The sequence below is a fragment of the Triturus cristatus genome, chromosome 8 (genome assembly GCF_964204655.1).
Source record: "Triturus cristatus chromosome 8, aTriCri1.1, whole genome shotgun sequence".
Classification (NCBI taxonomy): Eukaryota; Metazoa; Chordata; class Amphibia; order Caudata; family Salamandridae; genus Triturus; species Triturus cristatus.
Window position 1 is genome coordinate 366,616,857 of NC_140591.1, and position 20,808 is coordinate 366,637,664.

The 20,808-nt window shown below is 45.7% G+C and overlaps 2 protein-coding genes across 2 annotated transcripts in view; both read right to left on the reverse strand.

Moving 5' to 3' along the window:
* Positions 1 to 20,808, reverse strand: part of DCLK1 (doublecortin like kinase 1) — a 1,175,807-nt gene that overhangs the window by 1,149,116 nt on the left and 5,883 nt on the right. The window lies entirely within an intron of this gene.
* Positions 14,095 to 20,562, reverse strand: LOC146802138 (uncharacterized). The gene is made up of 2 exons (XM_085621709.1): positions 16,372 to 20,562; positions 14,095 to 14,749 (listed from the first exon to the last, which is right to left on the reverse strand). The coding sequence occupies exon 1, from the start codon at positions 19,242 to 19,244 to the stop codon at positions 18,150 to 18,152; it is 1,095 nt and encodes a 364-aa protein (XP_085477835.1). The 5' UTR covers positions 19,245 to 20,562; the 3' UTR covers positions 14,095 to 14,749; positions 16,372 to 18,149.

Below are 20,808 nucleotides of genomic sequence, written 5' to 3' on the forward strand. Positions count from 1 at the left end.
CTACACCTTATAGTTCCCCATTGTCGTATGTAACATTTTCTAAACACTGATTAACACACCTAGGATTCATTGTCTCTGTATGTATATGTGTGTGTGATGTAAACTGCCCCTGTATGAGAGGCACTATAAAGTAAATTAAATACATGTCAGAGAGGCGCTAGAGAGAGATGAGGGCCACTGTTGGAGGGTTATGGTGAGGGATTCATTGAAGGGCCCCAACAAGGATTGTCGCACTGTCAGTCATCAGTGTTAAAGCCGGCCCTGGCTCTCCTTCAGCAAGAAGCCCCATGCCCGCAAAGTGCCATGAGGTGACCTTGTCCTCCAGGTCAGACCTCAGAGACTCAGGGTGTAATAAATGGCCAGGGTGAGTGACTAAATTGCCTTTTCCGGTCTTTCTGTATTAATCACCTAATGATTCGGTAATTGAGGACTATATGCTTTGTAAATCACGGCAATACAAATTGTGGTGTGATTAGGGGATGGCATGATTATCAAACATTGTATTTCTTGTTAATACATCAATACAGAAATTGCTTTTCGACATGCCTTCGGTGCCTTTTTTTGCACAATGATAGTGTGACTCATTGAAAGAGAGTCTTAACTGCACTTTGACGTTTTATATGCAGATTTTCTAATTGGAGTTATAATCCACACACACAAAAAGAATGCCTAATTATAATTGTTTAAGTGACTGAGTGTTTTGGTGCACGGCAAGGTCATCATTTACTATGCTTTTAAAGCAAAATACAATTGAATATAGAATGAAAAATTTCCGCCATTTTTCCCCGACATTTTCTTACAGGGAGAACTCCCCCTACCCCAACCCCTTTGGCAGTTGTCAAGCTCTCTCACTGCACTCGCTAGGCACCGTATGGTCACTGGACTGACAAAATTTGCCTGTGTTGCTTTGGTTTCCCAGTACGGCCCTGTACCAAACAATCCCTTAACAATTCTTGCGATCCTTAACCTATGGTTGGAGGCCACAAAGGGAACCACCCTTCATTTGATAAAGATCAGAAAGTGATTAACTTACATCTAAAAAAACAGGGCATCAACACACTTAAAGCCGGACATCAGCTGTATGCAATGTCTAGCATACACTAATCATCAAAGTGGATCAACCAATCCAATTTCTATAGACAGATCATTAGGGAATTCCCTTCTTGTTCACCTTCCAAAGAATTCCAAAATAAGACCCAGTCATCTTACTGTCATCTTTTAATTGGAAGCTGTACAGACTTGATGTGACAGACCCAGCTTTAGAGGCAGACAGTGATGCAGATTCTCAGCTTGCTTTTTTGTCCCCAACATTTTCTGCAGCGCTTGTGGAAACCCTTCTTCTAAAATGGAGATATAATTATGATCTCCAAAGCAGATTAAATTACACAGTTTCTGCGGCTAGGTACAAATGAAAAATTAAAGATGTTAAACTGGCCTACTTTCTAACCAGATCAGCCAGGCCCCTAACATGAGAAGAGGGCATTGTTTTACATACTATTCGATCTGCAGACAACAAAAGCTAACCAGTCTCAATAGCAATCACCTGCGTTAATTTGCGACAAACTTTCCTCTTTCGTTCAAGACAAAATCTCTAACATCAGTACCACCGTCAATACAGAAACAAATCCTCCACCTGATGATATATTCAGGCAAGTAGAAGGTACATTTCCCACGCTAAAGGATATGCAGCTCATCTCTGAAAAACTGCTGAGGGTCACTATTTAAGCATACCACCCCTCAGGCTTTACCCATGATCCCTGTTAAGCCCATATCACGAAAGATGTTTTACTACTTTCGCATATAAAAGGTGTTGACCATCTGTGACACTACCTTATTCAAGGAGGGTTTTCTACAAACCTAGAATATAGCAGTGAAACATCTTCTAAAACAACATCTTTAGATACACAAGAGCCGAATAATTTCACTTTTGTAAATGGCCTCCAAGAGATGTGCAAGGCGTGCTTTGGCCCCAGATTCAGTTCTGCATTGGTTGCTTTATCAGCCCTTGAAGATCTGAGAAGTATTGTTGATGATGGCAGACCCATTCTCCTGTTTGATCTTTCAGCACTATCAACACCATTGATCAAGACACACTTTCTTGCTTACTCAGAAGTCTTGATTTCTTAGTCACGATTCTTAAACTGAATTCCTCCTTCCTGTCAGAAAGGACTCAGGGAGTTGCCATGCCTGCTTTCATCTCAGAAGATTGGTCATTCATTTATGGAGTCTCACAAGGCTCTCTCGCCTTTCTTATTTAATTTATATATTTGGCCCTTGTAGCATTACTCCATCAGGTGAGGGTTTTGATAGTGCAGAAGGTTTTTAGCTTAAATAAATTTTATATTTTACACTAGACATTAACACGAAAATGTTGAATAAATGAAATGTGGGCAAGTGTGCTTTCTTAAACGTGCAAAATTAGCGTGTAGCATGATTTCTGCAGTAAGCACTCATTTCTTTCGCAGTTTCATTGCTAGGCCAGAACAGGCCTCTTCCACTCTGCCATTCAGCTAATTTTCTTCTTTAATAAATGAACGCTTTTAGGAAATGCTGAACAATGCAATATTATTTGATAAATGATTCACACTTGACTTGCTTAGACATGCCATATCTGTTGAATGTGCTGACTTTAAAAAGTATACTTTCTTTCTCTAAGCTACATGATCTCATCGTATTTAGATAGTTTAGCAGCTACATATCAACAATGCTGAATGCTGAACAGTATATAAAACAATAATGCTTACATAAAGACGTGAGTCTCATGACTTAATATTGTAGATTGCAACTAAAATATTTCTGCTTTAGAATAGTTCATTGTCATGTAGTCAAATACTGAATAGCTAATAGTCAGACTGAGGGCTTCTCGTGGGAACTCAGAGTAAAGCTAACGAACATGAATGTTTAGCAACTAAGTTGACACTTGCGGAGAGCACCTTTCCGACTTCAATCGTTTACCGTAGGAATGAAGAAAGGTGCAGCAGACACTCGGTGATCCTTACTCATTGGCTTAAGATGACCTAACACCAGCTTGGATTGTTGCATGTATTTTTGCGCTAATATAATAATAATAATAAAAGACATTTATAAAGAGTGCAGCTATCACAACTGAGGTATACTGGCGCTAAAGTGGATAACATCATAGCCATTCTAACAGAGAACTAGTCGCTCCTGTTCAGAGTGCATCATACGTAGTTGGTGGAGCAGGTCATTCCAGCATTTAGAGGTTCCCATCTCAAAAGTTCTGCCCTCATTCTTGCTTTAACAAAGCAGGGGATGAAAAGGTAGCGTTTGGAATTGGACCTCACCTCAGCGATCCCATGTTCCCATGAGGCACAAGGTAAGACTGATTTACATATAGCTGAGTCTGAACTGTGGTGGCGAAGTGAGCTTAAGAATGATGATGGATTCAACCCAGATCTGTGCCTGGGGGTGAGTGTCTGAAAAGTTTCAGCGCTCTGTCCAGCATCTCCTTGTGTTTGCTTTGTTCACCCTAGGTTGGCAGGGTATGCCCAGATGTGGGTCCCTTGCTCACTTTGCCACTGGATTCAAGCTAGCCTACCTGATGAAGGGTGTTATCCAGAAACAGGTCCCAGGATGCTTGTTTCTGGTTCAGGGAAGACCTGGCTTGCCAGTTCGGTCTGAACTGTTCCCATGAGGCACAGGGTCAAGACGGATTTGCATATAGCTGGGTCTGAATTGAGGTGACGAATTGAGCTAAACTATGATGATGGATTCAACCCAGATCTGTGACTGGAGGTGAGTGTCTGAAAAGTTTCGGTGATCTGTCCATCATCTCCTTGTGTTTGCTTTGTTAGCCCTAAGTTGGCAGGGTATGCCCACACGTGGGTCCCTTGCTCACTTTGCTACTGGATTCAAGCTAGCCTGGCTGATGAAGCGTGTTACCCAGAAACCGGTCCCAGGATGCTGGTTTCCGGTTCAGGGAAGACCTGGCTTGGCAGTTCAGGCTGGACTGTTCCCATGAGGCACAGGGTCAAGACTGATTTGCATATAGCTGGGTCTGAACTGAGGTGGCGAAGTGAGCTAAAGAATGATGATGTATTCAACCCAGATCTGTGACTGGGGGTGAGTGTCTGAAAAGTTTCAGCGCTCCGTCCATCATCTCCTTGTGTTTGCTTTGCTTGCCCTAAGTTGGCAGGGTATGCCCAGACGTGGGTCCCTTGCTCACTTTGCCACTGGATTCAAGCTAACCTGGCTGATGAATGGTGTTACACAGAAACCGGTCCCAGGATGCTTGTTTCCGGTTCAGGGAAGACCTGGCTTGACAGTTCGGGCTGGACTGTTCCCATGAGGCACAGGGGGAAGATTGATTTGCATACAACTGGGTCTGAACTAAGGTGGCGAAGTGAGTTAAAGAATGATGATGGATTCAACCCAGATCTGTGACTGGGGGTGAGTGTCTGAAAAGTTTCAGCGCTCCGTCCTTCACTCCTTGTGTTTGCCTAGTTAGAATTAAGGCACTCCGGTCCAGGCCATTTTGCTGCAACCATTGTATTTTTCCCTTTGACTTTTTTGCCTTTTTTCTACTGCTGACGGTGATTTCTATCGCCTACTATTTTGTAGATGTCTATTTCTTTCATGGCTATGGCTCCTGCTGTGGCTATGTTCCTAGCTTAATTTTGGACAGTTACTACTGTGACTGTATACTGATGCTGAATTGATAAAAGAGACTCAGGCAAGTTTCTGTAATTACTCTCTATGGGGAGTTCAAATTAAATTCTATTACAGTGGTCCTATAAATCTTGCTCTTTTCCAGAAGGACTCTTTATGGGTTCTGATAGGTTAGGATCCGCTTAGAGTAGAATAGGGATTAATTTTCTTTAGGGACCATGCTGTAATTCTTTTGATTGACTCTAACCATGACTTCTTGATATTTCTGTAAATGGATGTATCTGATTAAATAAAGTTGAGTAAAAAGACAAAAACAAAATACTAAACTCTTATCGATAAATAAAGATTTTCGAATGGATCCAAAACTCTTATTATTGACTGAACTAAATGACTAAGAAGAAGATACTTATTGTGATGTCTTTGATTGATGCTCCATTCTAAAACGGTGGCAAAGATCCATTGCAGAGGAGAAGAGTTTAGTGCGGAGCTGGAGACCCCCATTGTAAATCACGGGTCAAACTGGATTAAATTAAAGAAAAACGCTTCCACACCAGTAGTTTCATTCTATACATTTGATGATAATATAAAGCTTATCTTCAGATTCTTTGCAATACAGTCAGCAGCTTTAAACCTTCAAGCACACGAGAACTTGTCACAATGTCTTTCCTTTGATGGTTGGTAGATGGAAACAAACTTTTTTAAGTTAAGCCCTGCCAACACCAAGATCGGTTTCACTTCATCCCTCCTGTTGAGAAGGACATTACCTTTTGGGCCTTCATGATGGGCTCCTCATCTGTCCTGTCTAAGGTAGTTTGCAATCTCTGCATCCAGATAGATTCCATGCTTACTCGAAACCCAAACATTTCAAATGTCACTTTCTGAAGTGTTGAAACAGGAATGTTCCCTGCACGGTGTATAGTTTTTACCCTGCCCTGAGTGCCCAACTTCGATTATCTGATTTTGGCCACGGCTTCTTATTAATGTGTATGTGAAGGCCTACGCCTGTCCTTTCACATGAATAAGGCACTGGACCTGAAGGGACATGTAAAGTGTGCCCTCATTTGTTAAACAGTGGATTATTGTCTGTCTGAGATTTAACATGTAGGGTATCAGTGGCGTAACGAAACCTGAGGTGGCCCCCCTGCAGGGTGCATGGAGGGGCCCCCTCCAGACTCAATCTGGAGCTCTACGGCCGAAGTGCGGTGCTTAGAGGGCTCCTGGAGGTTGGGCCCCCCGCACCGTGGGGGCTGCGGGGGCCTGTGCTACGCCCCTGTAGGGTATGTTTTGTAGATCAGTAGTTGTGACCAGACCTTTTTATCTGTGTCACAGGCGTGGAGGTCTACTGGCCCACTTGTGTAAAGTTCCACTGCTGCATGCTAAACTGGATCATCAAGCTCACATTACAGTGTATTTTTGTGGCCCCCATCGTGCATACATAGTTTGTATGTGTGAACCTGTTCATATGCACAAGATGAAGGAGAGGTTGATTTACCTAACAGCAGAACTGTATTGCTGGCATTCAGAAAACTGGAGGGAGGAGACCAAGACACCTGAGTAGTGAAAGAGGAGACGGGGCTCACATTAGAAATTCAATTAGGCCCTTTTCCTCCAAGAAGCGGCTGGTTAGTCAGCCTATGCTCAGCCATTTTGGTAGGATAATAATGAAATATGAAATACCAGCATTTGTAGAGCGCACAGCTACCTCTGGAGAGGTGTCCTGGCTCTGGGGGCCTTAGGGAAGATTAAGCAAGCTATTGCCCAGAGTCATATGGTGCTGGGCTAACCTGCCGCCGGAGCCGAAGATCGAACCGTTAACCCTGTAGTCCAGAGTCAGGCACCCTGGCCGCTGCACCACACCTCTTCCACACGACAGTGGGAGCACAGGTGGCTCTGCAGTCTCTGTTGTTCAGGGTGTTAAGCCTCCTTTAGAGGAGGCCAATCCTTCACCTCCCTTCCTTTTCACTGTGTTGTATAACTGTTGATAGACAGGTGCAGAATTGTCACACCTCTTTGTGCAGTTTTTGCGGGTACTCCAAAATGGAGATGACGCTGCTGGGAGGGGCATCAATCAACACAAAGGCTGACTCTGGAACACAACCTGGAAAGGCCACTTCAAAAGAGAACGGATCCAAACCGGTTCTAAAAGGGCAGCAAGAGAATACACATGCCATGTATGCTCTATCTGTATAATTGTGAAAGATTTTGATCCACTGGTTGTTCCATTACCAAGTTCTCGGATACCAAACAAGGGGATTCCAAACTAAGTACCTAGAGGACTGCTGTGCATCCAGAGCAGATGTTTTTCTGATAGCCAGCTTCCCAGAGGTGAGGTGACATTACCTAAAGTCTGACTTGGAAGGAAGAGCGGTGCCCCTGTCCTGAAGCGCCTGGAGCTGACTTGCTTGAAGAGAAGGGGAAATAATGTGACAATCATAAAGTCAGTGCCAACTACCCAGAGCAGTAGACCAGCTGACCCTGAAGCATGAGTCCATCTACCTAGAGAGACTCGAAGGAGAGCAACCAGTGTACTCCTTGATTCAGGTGTCACCTCTCCTGCCTACAGTGGCTGAAGTTATGAAGTGTGTCCAAAGGGGATGCCGCCGTTGTGAACCAGAGGTGTGTCCTGAAGTCTGCCCGAATCATGAGACAGTGCTATGACCCTGGAGTGTGCTCAAAGCAGACTGTGCCACAAGAGAATGAACATTGTGCCTGAAGTCATCATGTATTGTAGAAAGTGGTGTCAGAGAGGGGAGCCACCGGGATCTTTGCCTGACTCACCCTAGTGCTGGGAAGAGGGTCTATGACCATCACAGATGGCTGCAATACTGAAGGCTGTTGACAGCCAGACCAGCATTCGAGAACCCAGCAACAGCTCTGGATCTGAGCCAGACTACTGTCACACTTACAATGTATAATATTTTGTTTTTAAGTGCATTAAAGTACTTTCTTTTTACAAAAGGCACTGAGGTGAATAATTAGTTATGGCTCTGCTGTGTGATTATGGAGTTCTGAGCTTGTTGCAACTCCAGATACCTCCCCGGGACACCTGGGAATGCTCACCATCTATATTGCTGATGGGGTGTAATTGGCCCAGTTTCCAGTCCTATGGAAGGACGGATCCAGGGACACCAGAGGCAAATGATCTCAGCCCCCACAGCTGTGTCCCAGTAGCTCCCGCTTGCCTCATGGCTCCACCCCCCCAACTGGGTCAGGCATCTTGTTTCTTCCAAATGTGGCCTATCTAGGGGGGGGGGGGGGGGGGGGGGGGGGGAGGCGCTAGGTGGTGCACGACAAAGATGGCTGCACGCCTGTGAGGCTCCGGATGCTTGGCTGCAATATTCAACATTTATCCTAGGTTAACTGCACGCCGTATATGCCAAAATACCTGCTGTGACTCCTGACAACCGATGCTACATTCCAGTGCTGGAGCTGGCTCCCAAGTCCCCCGTTAGGAGTGGCGAGGCGAGGTAACATTCTGCCAAGCGGAAGGTCAGCGCCCAGCGGTGACCTGATGGCGGCTTGAACTTTCAGACGAGGGCCGGGGACTCCACGTGGTGACTAGGCCGCAACACGTCACAAGACACATACCAGTAGCGCTGCCCTTCGTATACCCGCCACATTGCTACAACATATTGCGGTCTCGTCCTCCGTGCTGCACACGGTAATCGCCCGCATTCTACGTCGAGAGGTGGACAAATCTGACCCCAACCCTGGCGGCATCGGCGCTCAGACTGCCTGTCTAGCACGGTGAGGCTGTAAGCGTGCATTCCCCTTACAAGACGCGGAGTGACCCGGAGGACCGCCTGCTGATTATCGCTATCCCTGTTGCCGTTGCAATACCGGGTCAGTATACTCTCTTATTGCGGCGGTTGTCACTGTTTTATCCTTCGTCCCTACCATCCTGCAGCGCTTAATCTTGGACGAGCAGCTGTATTTCAGTGCATGAGCCGACGCGTGAGATCCCTGCTGTTTGGTTGGCGGAGGTGAAGGGTCCGGCTAACAGTTTGCCCGGGCGGGAAGGAGCTTAGGATTCCGCGTTGCTGTTGCTCCTACTCGTGACAACGTCCCACGGCTTGCCTGGTGTGCCGGAGGTCAATTCCCCTTCCGTGAGGCATACAGAGGTTTTAACCATCTAACGACGGGCAGTGGCTGGGCCATAATCTGCTCAATATTGCTCAATCTGCTCAAACACGAGCCGTCTCACCCTGCCTGAACCAATTTTCACACGCGGAGAGTCTGGATGCGATACTCCTGCACGGCGCATTTCTGCGGCTAATCGCCTTTTTAGGGCAACACTCACTGGCAATCCTGCTGACGCCAATGCCCCTGCAACAACTGGAACTGGTTGCGGTGCCACATATTCCACCACATCCTCACTTTCAGTGGCCTTGCCGTCACCCGCTGTGTATAGGATCAAGCGAATAGCCTTCTAGACCCTGGTGGAGGTACCATTGCCTACTTGCACGTCTTCCCTCAGTGGTAACAGAACCTGAGGCATCAGCCCAGCCACCTGAAATTGGTTCACCTATTGAATTTCACAACCGGTCGGCTCCTCACTCACTCAGTCTCTCCTGGCAACTTTGACACTCTTGGAGGGTTCGCTGTTGGCGAAATTCCATTCCTCACTACTAGATCAGCCCTGTGGCGTGGAGCCCACAAGCACTCTCCGTCTACTGCATGCAGCTAATCTCCATCCGTGAGCTCCAGCTCCTTCCACAGGTATAGTGCAGTGAAGTTCTGACCGGGTGCATTTACCCTGACGACGACGTCGACATGGGAAATATCTCTAGTCTCCACTTATTGGTGTATTTTCGTTCCAAGTGCACCTTCCACCTTCCAACATGGGGAAACCTGATGGACGGCAGTCCAAACTCCCTTTTGAAACGAAGAGAGCCTTCACCCGCTCTAATGCTGATGAATCCGAACTACCGGCGGATGCACCGACATCCACTCCTCCACCAACCCAAGCGGATGAAGTGAAAACTCTCCTCCTGGCTATGCAACATAGCCTTACAGATCTCGCAAATAAAATGGACTCCATGAATACCTGTATGGACTACATAGTGTTGAAAGTGGAGAAGCATGGCGAACAACTTAAAGAGGCTGAAAGACGGATCTCCAACCCTGAAGATGCCACTTCCCAAGTGACACAACAGGTGGCTCAGATGGATAAACTCCTCAAGATAATTGCGGCAAAAAATGAAAATTTGGAGGCACGAAGTCAGCGCAATAATATTTGCGTCACTGGAATTCCCGAAATCGCAAACACCGGTCGAATGGAAGACTTTATTGAGCGCCTATTACGCACCACTTTTGGCGCTGATGCCTTCTCCACCCATCTAATTGTGGAACAAGCTCACCGCTCACCGCTCCCTGGGCCCTTGCCCAGCCCCGGGTGCGACCCCGCGCCCGATAGTTGCTTGACTACTCAATTACAGCGACTGCGACGTTGCGCGGAAGTTGGCCAGAGACCACAAAAATCTACAATTCGACGGCGCCAACTTCTCCATATATCCCGACTTCGCGGTTCTGGAGGCACGCCGCAAGTTCTTGCCTGCTAAACAGAAGCTTCGAAAACTACAGATCGAATACGCCCTACTATACCCTGCCCGTCTGCAAGTAATATACCACGATAAACAACACTTCTTCATCAATGGTCAGCAAGTAGAGGATTTCATTCGTAATATCAGGAAGAATTCTCCCTCCAGGAGCTCCCCTGAACGCCTCTTCCAATCCCCATCGCTGAACGCTGACTGAAGAACTCCAATCCATATCACTTGACCTCTGTGACTCCGCCTTGGAGTACCAACGGCACAGGTGGTCTCCTTGTTGCATCGGAACTGCCACATCCAGATGGGACCTGGACCTTTCATTGGCAGGCGTATTTCACCACTATGTTTCGCTGTTCGATGCTTCATCTTCTCACATCATAGTCGATTAGCTCCTGACGAACTGCTTCTCATCTACAGATAAGTGCCATGAACTCATGTCTATTATTCTTCATTATCTCTGGCGAACATGGCCCTTTTCTTGTCCCGTTTATTCTTTTATGGTACAATTTTTTTTTCCTCTAATGCCTCACCTTAGGCGGGTTTTTTAACCTATGACTCGAATATGCCAAGCAACTCCTGCCCCCTTATATTACTCCGTCTCCCCTTACCTTCGGGGGATGGACTTTACACCTCTAAAAGGAGAGGTTATCGTTGTACACTAGAGTTCCCCACATGAGTGTTCCCCCTAAATTTCGATATATGACTCATTCTCTATTGCACTGTTGCAATTGTTTTTTGGGTTTGGGTAAGGATAATGATGCCGGCATGATTGGGGTGCTGTTGTGGGTGGGGGTGGTGGGAGGGCTTACTCCCATTGTTGTTTATGGTTTTTCTTTTCCACAGACAAACGCAGGCTTCACTTTCTCCTCACTTTTGCAGAGTATTCTGTACTTCTCCCAGATTTAATATCATGCCATCCCACACTGAGGCCCTACAACTTAATCTAATCACTTGGAACATGCGGGGTCTACGCGATCCCCGGAAATGCAGACAGGTCCTTACATATTTAGACAGACATCATGTCCATGTTGCGGTGTTGCAAGAGACTCACTTGGACCCAGCTCGTACGCCCACATTTGCCAGTAATTGGGCTACAGTTTGAGCATTCTCCTCTTATTCCAGAGGTGTTGTGATCCTTGTAAAACGAAATATTCCCTTTATTTTGGGGGGCGCACATCAGGATTCTCTTGGACGAAGTTGTATGATATGTGGCACATTAGGTACCCAGTCCGTCACAATAGTGTGTTGTTACGGGCCTAACACTGATGATCCTGATTTTTACGCATACTCCAAATAGGCTCCACTCACATCCTCTGGGGGGAAACTTTAATACCACCTTTAATCCAGCAACAGACAGATCCAATCCATCATCCCTACATTACACAAAAACACAAGAGATTCTAACGGGTATATTCACAGCTCATGGGCTCACAGACACATGGCGACAAGTGCAATCGGAGGGAAGGAAAGGAACTCACTACACTGCATCACACGCTTCCTGGGCTGGCCTGGATTGCTGGGTTGTCTCCCGTGGGGCGGTCCCGTAGATCACACAGGCAACTCATCTCGCTCGAACTTACTCATATCATTCCCCGGTGCTTATAACAATAGCCCCTCCAAACTCGATCTCTTCTCCTAGACACTGGAGACTAATGCCTGAGGCGCTGCTTGATACCGTCTTCAGGGCTGAGATCGGAACGGAAATTACTAGCTTTTTTCAAACCAACATTGGCTCTGTCACATCAATAGGCACCGTTTGCGAGGCCTTTAAGGTTACCATTCGGGGCACCTGCATGGCCAAAAGTTTTGGGGTACTGCAAGACCTTCGTCGCACTCTGCATAAGCTCGAATGTGAGCTTAAACAGCTGGAGAGCGACCTTCAGAGAAAAGCTCACCGAATATAGAGAAACGGCCGACTCAGAAACGCGATTTCGAGGGAAATATCATACCGCGTGCAGATATAGCGAGGGTGAGCGCCGGGCAAGATGCTAGCGCAAGTTATCCGTTCACCTCGTTTCTCTAATTATGTTCTCGAGATTAGGGACTCCGCTGGCGCGCATCACAGAGACAGTCAAGACATTCTCCATACTTTTACTGAATTCTATACTGATTTATACAGTACCTGCAGAACTGTCCCCCCAGACTTTGCCTCTTACCTGCAGGATATCACCCTTGGCTGGCTTAGTGATTCACAAAGAGAGTTTCTCGCGGCGCCCTTTGAGAATGACGCGATACTTGAGGCAATAATGCAAATGAAGACCGGGAAGGCTCCTGGTGCGGACGGCCTCCCCATCGACTTTTATAAAACTTATATTGATCAACTGCTCCTCATTCTCAAACATGTCTTCAATGAGGCGCAGGAGCTGGGCTGTCTCCCCCTGTACATGAGACTGGCTCTGATCTCCTCTCTCCTGAAACCTGGTAAACCAGCGGATTGCTGCGATTCATACCGGCCCCTCTCCTTAATCAATAAGGATGCGAAAATCCTTGCAAAGATTATAGCCAATCGCCTTAGCCTTCTCATGGAGAAATTGGTTCTCCCGGACCAGTCTGGTTTTATTCCTGGCCGGGCGACGTCGCACAATCTCCGTACGCTCTTCTCCATTCTGCGATCGTGGATCCAAAATTGCCTTTAGCTGTAGTTTTCCTCGATGCCACGAAGGATTCGACTCCGTAGAGTGGGATTACCTGTTCGTAATTCTTCAAAACATGGGCATGCCTAAGGGATTCCTCTCATGGATTCGCCTATTATACACAAAGCCTGAAGCTAAGGTCCTCATCAACGGCCATTCATCTCCCTCCCTCCCCATCACTTGGGGCACCAATCAAGGGTGCCCGCTTTCTCCTCTTCTGTTTGCCCACGCGGTCAAACCACTTGCAGCTAGGATACGACAATACCGTCAGGATAAAGCCCTCGGATACCCACTCCGACATATTCTAATCTCCCTATACGCGGACGACATTACGCTCTACGTTAGAGAGCCGCAATTTAATCTTAACCCGTTGCTCCGCGAATTTGTGCATTTTGGAGGGCTTTCCGGTATCCATTTAAACTGGTCCAAATCCCAAATTTTCCCTCTTACTTCATCAGTCACGGAATTCGCCCCTGACATTCCCATCGAGTGGTGTACTGATGAAGAAAAGTATCTAGGTATAGATGTCACTGCAAACCGTGATGAATTGATGCGGCTTAATTATGCTCGCACCCTGAATGGGATAAGAGACAAAGTCACACGATGGATAGCCCTGCCACTCTCCTCTGCAGAACGCATATCCCTGATAAATATGGTTCTCCTCCCTAAACTTCTTTACTTATTTATGAACATACAATATGATCTGGGCAGACATTTTTTTTCTATGGTTCGTACAGAGCTGATACGACTTACCTGGGGTGGCAAACAACCTAGAATACAATGGGACGTTCTCACTAGGCACTATTCGCAAGGGGGGTTCGATATACCTAATTTTTAACTCTATTATACATGTGCAAAAGCTCATTACGCTCACTTCTGGTTTCATCCTCCCAAGTACATGCCCCAAGTAGCTACCGAACATTGGCTGTCGGATCCCATACCACTAGAGGGTGCTATATTCACCGCCATTGCACCACGCACCGAGGACCCATTCCCCGTCACTAACACTGTGAAGCTGCTGCAGATCGGCGCATATAAATTCTCCCTACTTCCACGAACAGAGTAAATCTACAGTCACACGCACATATACTCATCATACGCTAGGGCCCATCACACTAAAATTCACACTATTACTCTATTCACGCTGAATACAAAACCAATCTGCATCTAAACGAGGCCAATGTAACCATAAAGAAATTGTCCTGAGTCATGATTTTAAACATAGGAAATACATTTGAAACCCCAATAAATGACAAAGAAATAACCATCCGACACAGGTGTTCAAACAAATGCTTATTTATCTAAATTAGTTCAAAATGAAAGTCAATCATTAGCAAAATCATTATTCTCATAATTACCTATTCTAGCTAAATGGGTCAGGACTGGTTTCTCGGTAAAGTCTCTCGAGCTGCCGTCCTCAGCATAGGAAGTCCAAAACGCGATGACCGCAAGGAACGCGATGAATGTAATGAGCGCAAAAGAACACGGACCCTCTCTAGTCTAACATATTTATAGGGGAAATAACGAAATAAAAGTTACAAACAAACTTTGAATATCCGTTGAGCCGCTGAGCAGAGCGAGCAGGAAAGGAAGTCTCTTGGTTACATTTAGAAAACCTCCGCTCAGGAAAAATCACAAAAATAAAAATACGAAAGAAGGAAACTCGAGTTTGCAAATGTTACTTTCGTGAATGCTCTTCCTTGGTATCATAGCAGAACCACCGCAGACTGGTCATTGTTCATTGTGGCTTTATCCTTCTCCAAGGACAATTGGAATCATTCCCAGAGCTACTGTCCTCACGGAAACTTTCTACTCAGGCAGAAGCTGTGGTCAGGTGACTTTCGACCATGTTCAGCAAGGCCTCTCGTCAAAATTCAATCACTCGAGCGCAGGCTGTAAATGGCAGCCATCTTGTTTTAGGCCAAAACGGACCATCTTAATTAAAAGAAACACAAAACAACGTTACCACATCATAATGATTATACAGTGTTAATCCCCACTAATACCCTTATGTGTATGTAATTATCTAGCCTTCTGCAACGCAATAAAGCATTAGCACACGTTATTTTTAAAAGCGTTTGTGCTTTAATCAAGTAGCACTTTTGCGACATTCATTTAATTACATGCACATTATTATTAAGCAACATATATGCATTCCCACGTGTAGTTTCTCTCATTAGTAATGTTGGTTAATCTGACTTTAACAAGACAGACTATTAATTAATGTTTTTAAATTAGTAATTTTAATCATAACATATAGACAAACTGGAGCTTAAAACTCGATAAATTTTCAACAGAAAACTCTGCTCCAGCAAAGCCATGGCAAAACATTGCCGCACGATCCCAGGCTCCCATGTTATATTCACCCTTGCTTCCCCTGGTCTATCATCCAAAAATGCCCGTCCTTCAGGAAGGTGTTTTTAGGAAAACTCAAACTAAACAGGAATACTGGCGCCAGGTTCTCACGGCCCTGGACCAAATTACGTAATTGTGCCTCCAGTGCTCTCCCCTTTTTGCCCTTCTAGGGTACACTGAGACACTAGCGGTGATACACCGGAAATTCATCTCCTTCAGCCTCCTTTTAGCTAAACGGCGTATAGCATGCAGATGGGGGCAGGGCAGAGCGCCTAAATTTAAGGATTGGATCCGGGACATGGTATTCTGGCAGGACCAAATGTATGCATTTGCAGAATTGCTTCCCCCCACCTCCCGGCCCCGTGACAACTGGGGACCCCTCACGACATACTTACTCTCTCATCCACTTGACGGTCTCGACAGTACACAGGCTGACATTGTGGTGACTGCTTGAATTATACATGCCCATTTACTCTTCCGAACTCCCATCTTCAATTGGCTGCTAACAATTCACTGAGCCACTTGGTGTGCTGGAAACTTCCAGTGTATGTGATTTATTGTTACCATCATTGTATTGCCTCCGATGTTATGCATTGCTCTGTAACTCACTATGTTTTTAATCTGGTCTTAACGCCTGCCTCATTTTATATTGTATTCCCCTACGCCTGTACATTCGATATGATATATTGCCTGTGCGTTTTTTTTTCTTATTGAATACAAAGACCCTTCTCCTGTCCTAAGATCCTTACACTGGCTCCCTGGGCGAGAATTAAGTTTAATCCTTTGTCCATTGTCCTTAAACCCTTAGCTGACAGTGATCCAAGTCTACTATCTAACAAATTCATCCTTTACACTACTTCTTGTAAGCTTCGCTCTACAAATCTTACTTTCTAAGCTGTCTTAACATCTATAATGGTCACTTTTGGAGACATAGCATTTTCAGTCACTGCAGTCAAGCTTTGAAACTTTCCTTTCATACAGAAAAAAATCACTTACACTTTAGACTGCAGTTTTAACAATGGCTATTTAACCTATAATTTGGATAATCTTAACTTAATTATCTAAACAGACCCCTTAAAGCACTTGTATTAAATTCATAAATAAAAAAATAGAGCAGAAACACTATATATACATACAGAATATAAGAAAAGTTCTTGATGAACAATGTATAAAAGTTTTTAAAAAACGGGAAAGCAACATACTTATTTCCATGTCGAGGGACCATTCCTCCATAGCTTAGACTTTACTGTTATCCATACTTAATGTGCAAATAATTTGGATTCCTAGGAAGGATAGGATTGTGGCTACAAACATACCATTGTCCACCTGATATACAAGAAATGATGACAAAACCATGTTAGAACCTCTCCCCTATGAGTAAATTGAAGAGCATTATGTTGTCATCAATATATATAATGATATATGTATCTAGGATATCCCTAAAATATAATTCACAAAATGTTGACAACTTGATGGGGATTTACAAGAGCAATAGTAAGTATTCAGAGGGACCATAATTAGCACTGAATTAGGTCACCTATGTTGATACATTCCAAACTGTATGCCCTCCAGAGGTCCAACTGGAAAAGACATATGCTCTCAAAGTTATGATACGTTGTGTGTGTGTGTGCATACAGTGGGACTACGGAAGCTCTAAATTGATTGGGAGAACATAACATATGGTTCGCACACTCAGTGATGAAAAGTAAGATCAACAACAAAATGTCATTGATTTACTCTTCATATGTATTCTATATAGACTATCATTCTACATTTATTAAGCAGGTTTATTCTGTAAGTGTACACATGTCAATTAACTGTGTCTTATGGCCCAATAAAAACTTTGGAGGATAATTAATACAGTACACTTAAGAGTGCAACCTTACGAGGATATCCCAGGGGTTTAAACTGAGACCCTAGATGACATGCTAGAGGGGCACTCGATCAAGTCTTGAAGATTTTATGCAAAAGATGGTGTTCAAGGATGGTGTTCAGGTGACTTAGGACAGAGTTCCAAACTTTAGGAGCAAGACAGGTAAAAGGAACAAAATAGACTTGGCGAAAACGTGGAACTATCATGAAATTAGCTAAGTAAGTCCTAAGATTACCTACAGGGAAATAGCATTTCAAAAGCTTACCGAGGAACAATCAAGTCTATTAAAAAAAACATTGTGATATGTGTAAAGTGCCTGACCGGATGTGGTGAACAGTTCCCTCAGTGTCCATCTAGTATCTTACAGGGTCCTAGTGCCCTGCCCCCAGGTCACTACATCTCCCCCTTTTGTCACAAATAAGTGACGAGAAAAGTGAAACACAGAGATGTGTAGATAGAGATAGATGCAAAGTCTGCCCGGGCACAGGTCGGTGTGCCTCCTTGTCTTATTGTCTCCTGGAATATTTCGCTGCTGACGAGATTCCAAAACTCAGTCGCTTGTATCTGAACAGACCCAGGTGTGTGGAAAATGTTGTGAAGTACCTGGACTGGTGGTCCAGTTCTAATTGATGGTACCCTTTGCACAGGTCCAGCTTTGAGAACCGGCAGGCCCCAGTGAGGCAGCTGATCATGTCATTCAGGTGTGGCCCCGGGTGACGTTCTCTTGCGATTGCGGTATTCGGGATTCTCATGTCACACAGATGCGGATCTTTGAGGTGTTCTTCTTAGGGACTGCCACTATCGGGGACACCCAAGGCGTTGGTCCTCAGCATGTTCAATTACATCCTGTGCCAGTAAGTTTGTTATCTCCTCTTCAATTTGTGGTTGTAGGTGAATTGGTACTCGTCTATGATGCTGGGCCACCGGCTTGATTGCTTCATTGATATGTAATGTTATCTGTTTTCCTTTTAGCTTGCCAAGACCCGTCAATATAGCTGGGTATTCTTGTAGGATGTTTTCCATTTCCGACATGTGGTATGTCATTGCCAGTAGCCCCATTACCTGGGCCGTCACGTTGCTGAGTGGCATGGTGCTGGGATGTCACCCTTAAGCACATGTATTTCTTCTTGGTATGATTTGCCTTTGTACGTTAGAGTCTCTGTGAATTTTCCCATGTTTTCGACCGGCCGTTTGGAACCCCACATGAACACTTGTCGACGGTGATAGCTGTGGTTTCACTATCATTTTTTGGTATTCTGACATGCACATGATGTTGCAGGTTGCTCCACTGTCAAGCACAAATTTTGCTTGGTGGTTCCCTACGCCGATGTCCACAGTGGCCGTTTTCTTTATTTGTTGTTTTTCCACGAGATGCACGTGCTCTGTCTCTTTGGCCTCTCTTGGTGCGTCTGACATTAGATATAGTCTGGCCTCCCTCACAGGTGCTGCCGTCTCTTCTGACTTGTCGGAGGAGCTGCGATTCGCCGTTTCCATGTGTCGTGCATATCTGTTTCTGGTCATCCGTGGTCTCATTGTTCTGCCTCTTTCAATTCTGAATTGTCGGGTCATGCACATGCTTGAGAAGTGATTGTCCCTGTTGCACTTCCTGCACTTCTGACCCATTGCTGGGCAGGCACCGACGTGCGGGAATTCGAGGCCACATCGATAGCATGTTTGTTCGCCGTTCTCTGGTGGGACCGGCACCTGGAATTCTTTGTTCTTGAAGTTCCCAGTGAAGCGATGTGCTAGCGCCACTCTCTTTTCTTTTCCCAGCTCCATCTGCTTCGCTTGCTCCGTGGCCCGTGCTTCCATGCGAGCCATCGTCAATATCTTCTCCAGCGTCGTTGGTTCCTTCAGAACGCGTGCTCGGAACTCCACTGATTGATAACCTTCGATGATGCGCAGCCTTATTGCTTGCTCATTGTCGAACTTGTCAAACTCGCAATATGCGACCAGCTTCCTTAGTCTCGTTGCAAAGTCGTCCAGGCTCTCTTCTCCCTGCTGGCATGCCGTGTTGAATGTATATCTTTCAAAATCGACATTGCGTTGGGGGTCAAATTTTTGTGTGAGACACTGCATCACTCCCTTGTAATCCGCGGTCTGGTCGGCAGGGAATGTTAATAAGAGATCTTCTATTTCATCCCCTGCGAGATTCAGTAGTAGGTGCAGTTGCTTGCTATTCGGGACATCCGTGGCGCTCATGTAGCGCTCAAATTACCTGACCCATCTTTCCCACCTGATGCCCGCTTGCGGCTCCGATAGGCTGAACGGTAACGGCCTGCGGAAGATGGCTTGCGTGCTCTGCTTCTCCTTGTTGTCGCCCATTTTTCCTCCTTGGCACTCTTCTGCTCTTCTTATTTCCTTTATTTCTTTATTTGTTTATTTGTTCCTTTTGTTTCCCCTTTATCGTGCTTTATTTTCACTCTTTTCTTCAACTATTTGAGTCTTTTTTGCACTTTTCCCTGTTTTTCAATGTCTTTCAATGGCCGCCTGACTTCAAAATGGCCGCCTCTTATTCCTGGCTTCTGATTGGCTCAGTTGCCTGACTCCAAAATGGCCGCCATAGTCTCGAGAGGTTGCTTTGGCTCTCTCGCTTTGCCTGACCTCGTAAAATGGCCACTGCTCGTTTCTGGCTTTTGATTGGCCCGGTATGCCTGACTCTAAAATGGCCGCCGTAGTCTCGCGATAATTTGTTCAAACTAACGCGAGCCTTTCTTCTTTCAGCTTTAGATTCCTACGAGCGCTCTTGGGTGCTGGCGCTTATTTGCTTTCCTGCTCGCCGGCGGATGCCCTCCTTATTTCTTTTGTTTCCTTCTGTGTACAGCCTCAAAAGCGCGTGTCGGCGGTCGGGGTGGGCTTCCGCGTCGCGCTGTTCTCTGGCTGCACTGCTCGGACCAGGGTGGGCTCCTGGCTCCGCTTTTCCTCTCACCGTCACTCCGCACGGTGTTTCTTGAGTTGGCCAGCGGACCAGAGTGGGCTCCTGGTTCCGTCGCGCTTCTTCTCAGGGAAACAAACGGTCTGATCACTCTGCCCTACGGATCCCACCTTCGTCGCCAGATGTTGTGTCCCCCCAGCACAGACTCACAGGAGACAGATAAGGATCGCCAATACTTTATTTGGTTACAGGATGTTGTCTCAGTGCCCACGCACGTCTGCCCACGTCGTCCCCTCACCCTGCCATGCCCCTTCCCACACCCCTGACCGGATGTGGTGTTTGGTTCCCTCAGTGTCCATCTAGTATCTTGCAGGGTCCTAGTGCCCTGCCCCCAGGTTACTACACCATCTAGGAATATCTAGAACATGGCAAGCAGCCATGTTCTGCACCACTTGAAACTAGCGAATCATGTAATGACGGAGTCCTAAATAGGTGGTGTTACCGTAGTCCAATCTGAAAGAAATAAGAGCCATGATTATGGTCTTCCAGGAGGCAAGAGGAAGAAACAAAAACGTTTCCTAAGTTTAAAGATAGAAAACAAATAGAGGTGGACATGGTAAACTAAGTGCACACACAATAGAAGCTACCCTGAAATAATCGTTACTTATATATTGTATCCGTATCCCTACAAAGCACTAAATGGGTTGAGTGCTGGGCATCTCAAAAAATGTTAAGGACTGTCGTCACACACCACCAGGTGTCATGCTTCATCATAGGCAGTCCTCGCTCTCTAAAAACCCGGTTTGATAGAGAGCGGGCCTGCACCTGGAGACAGGGAGGCACTGCTAATAAGTGGGGGCCAATACAATAGTGATTCAAAATCTAATGTAT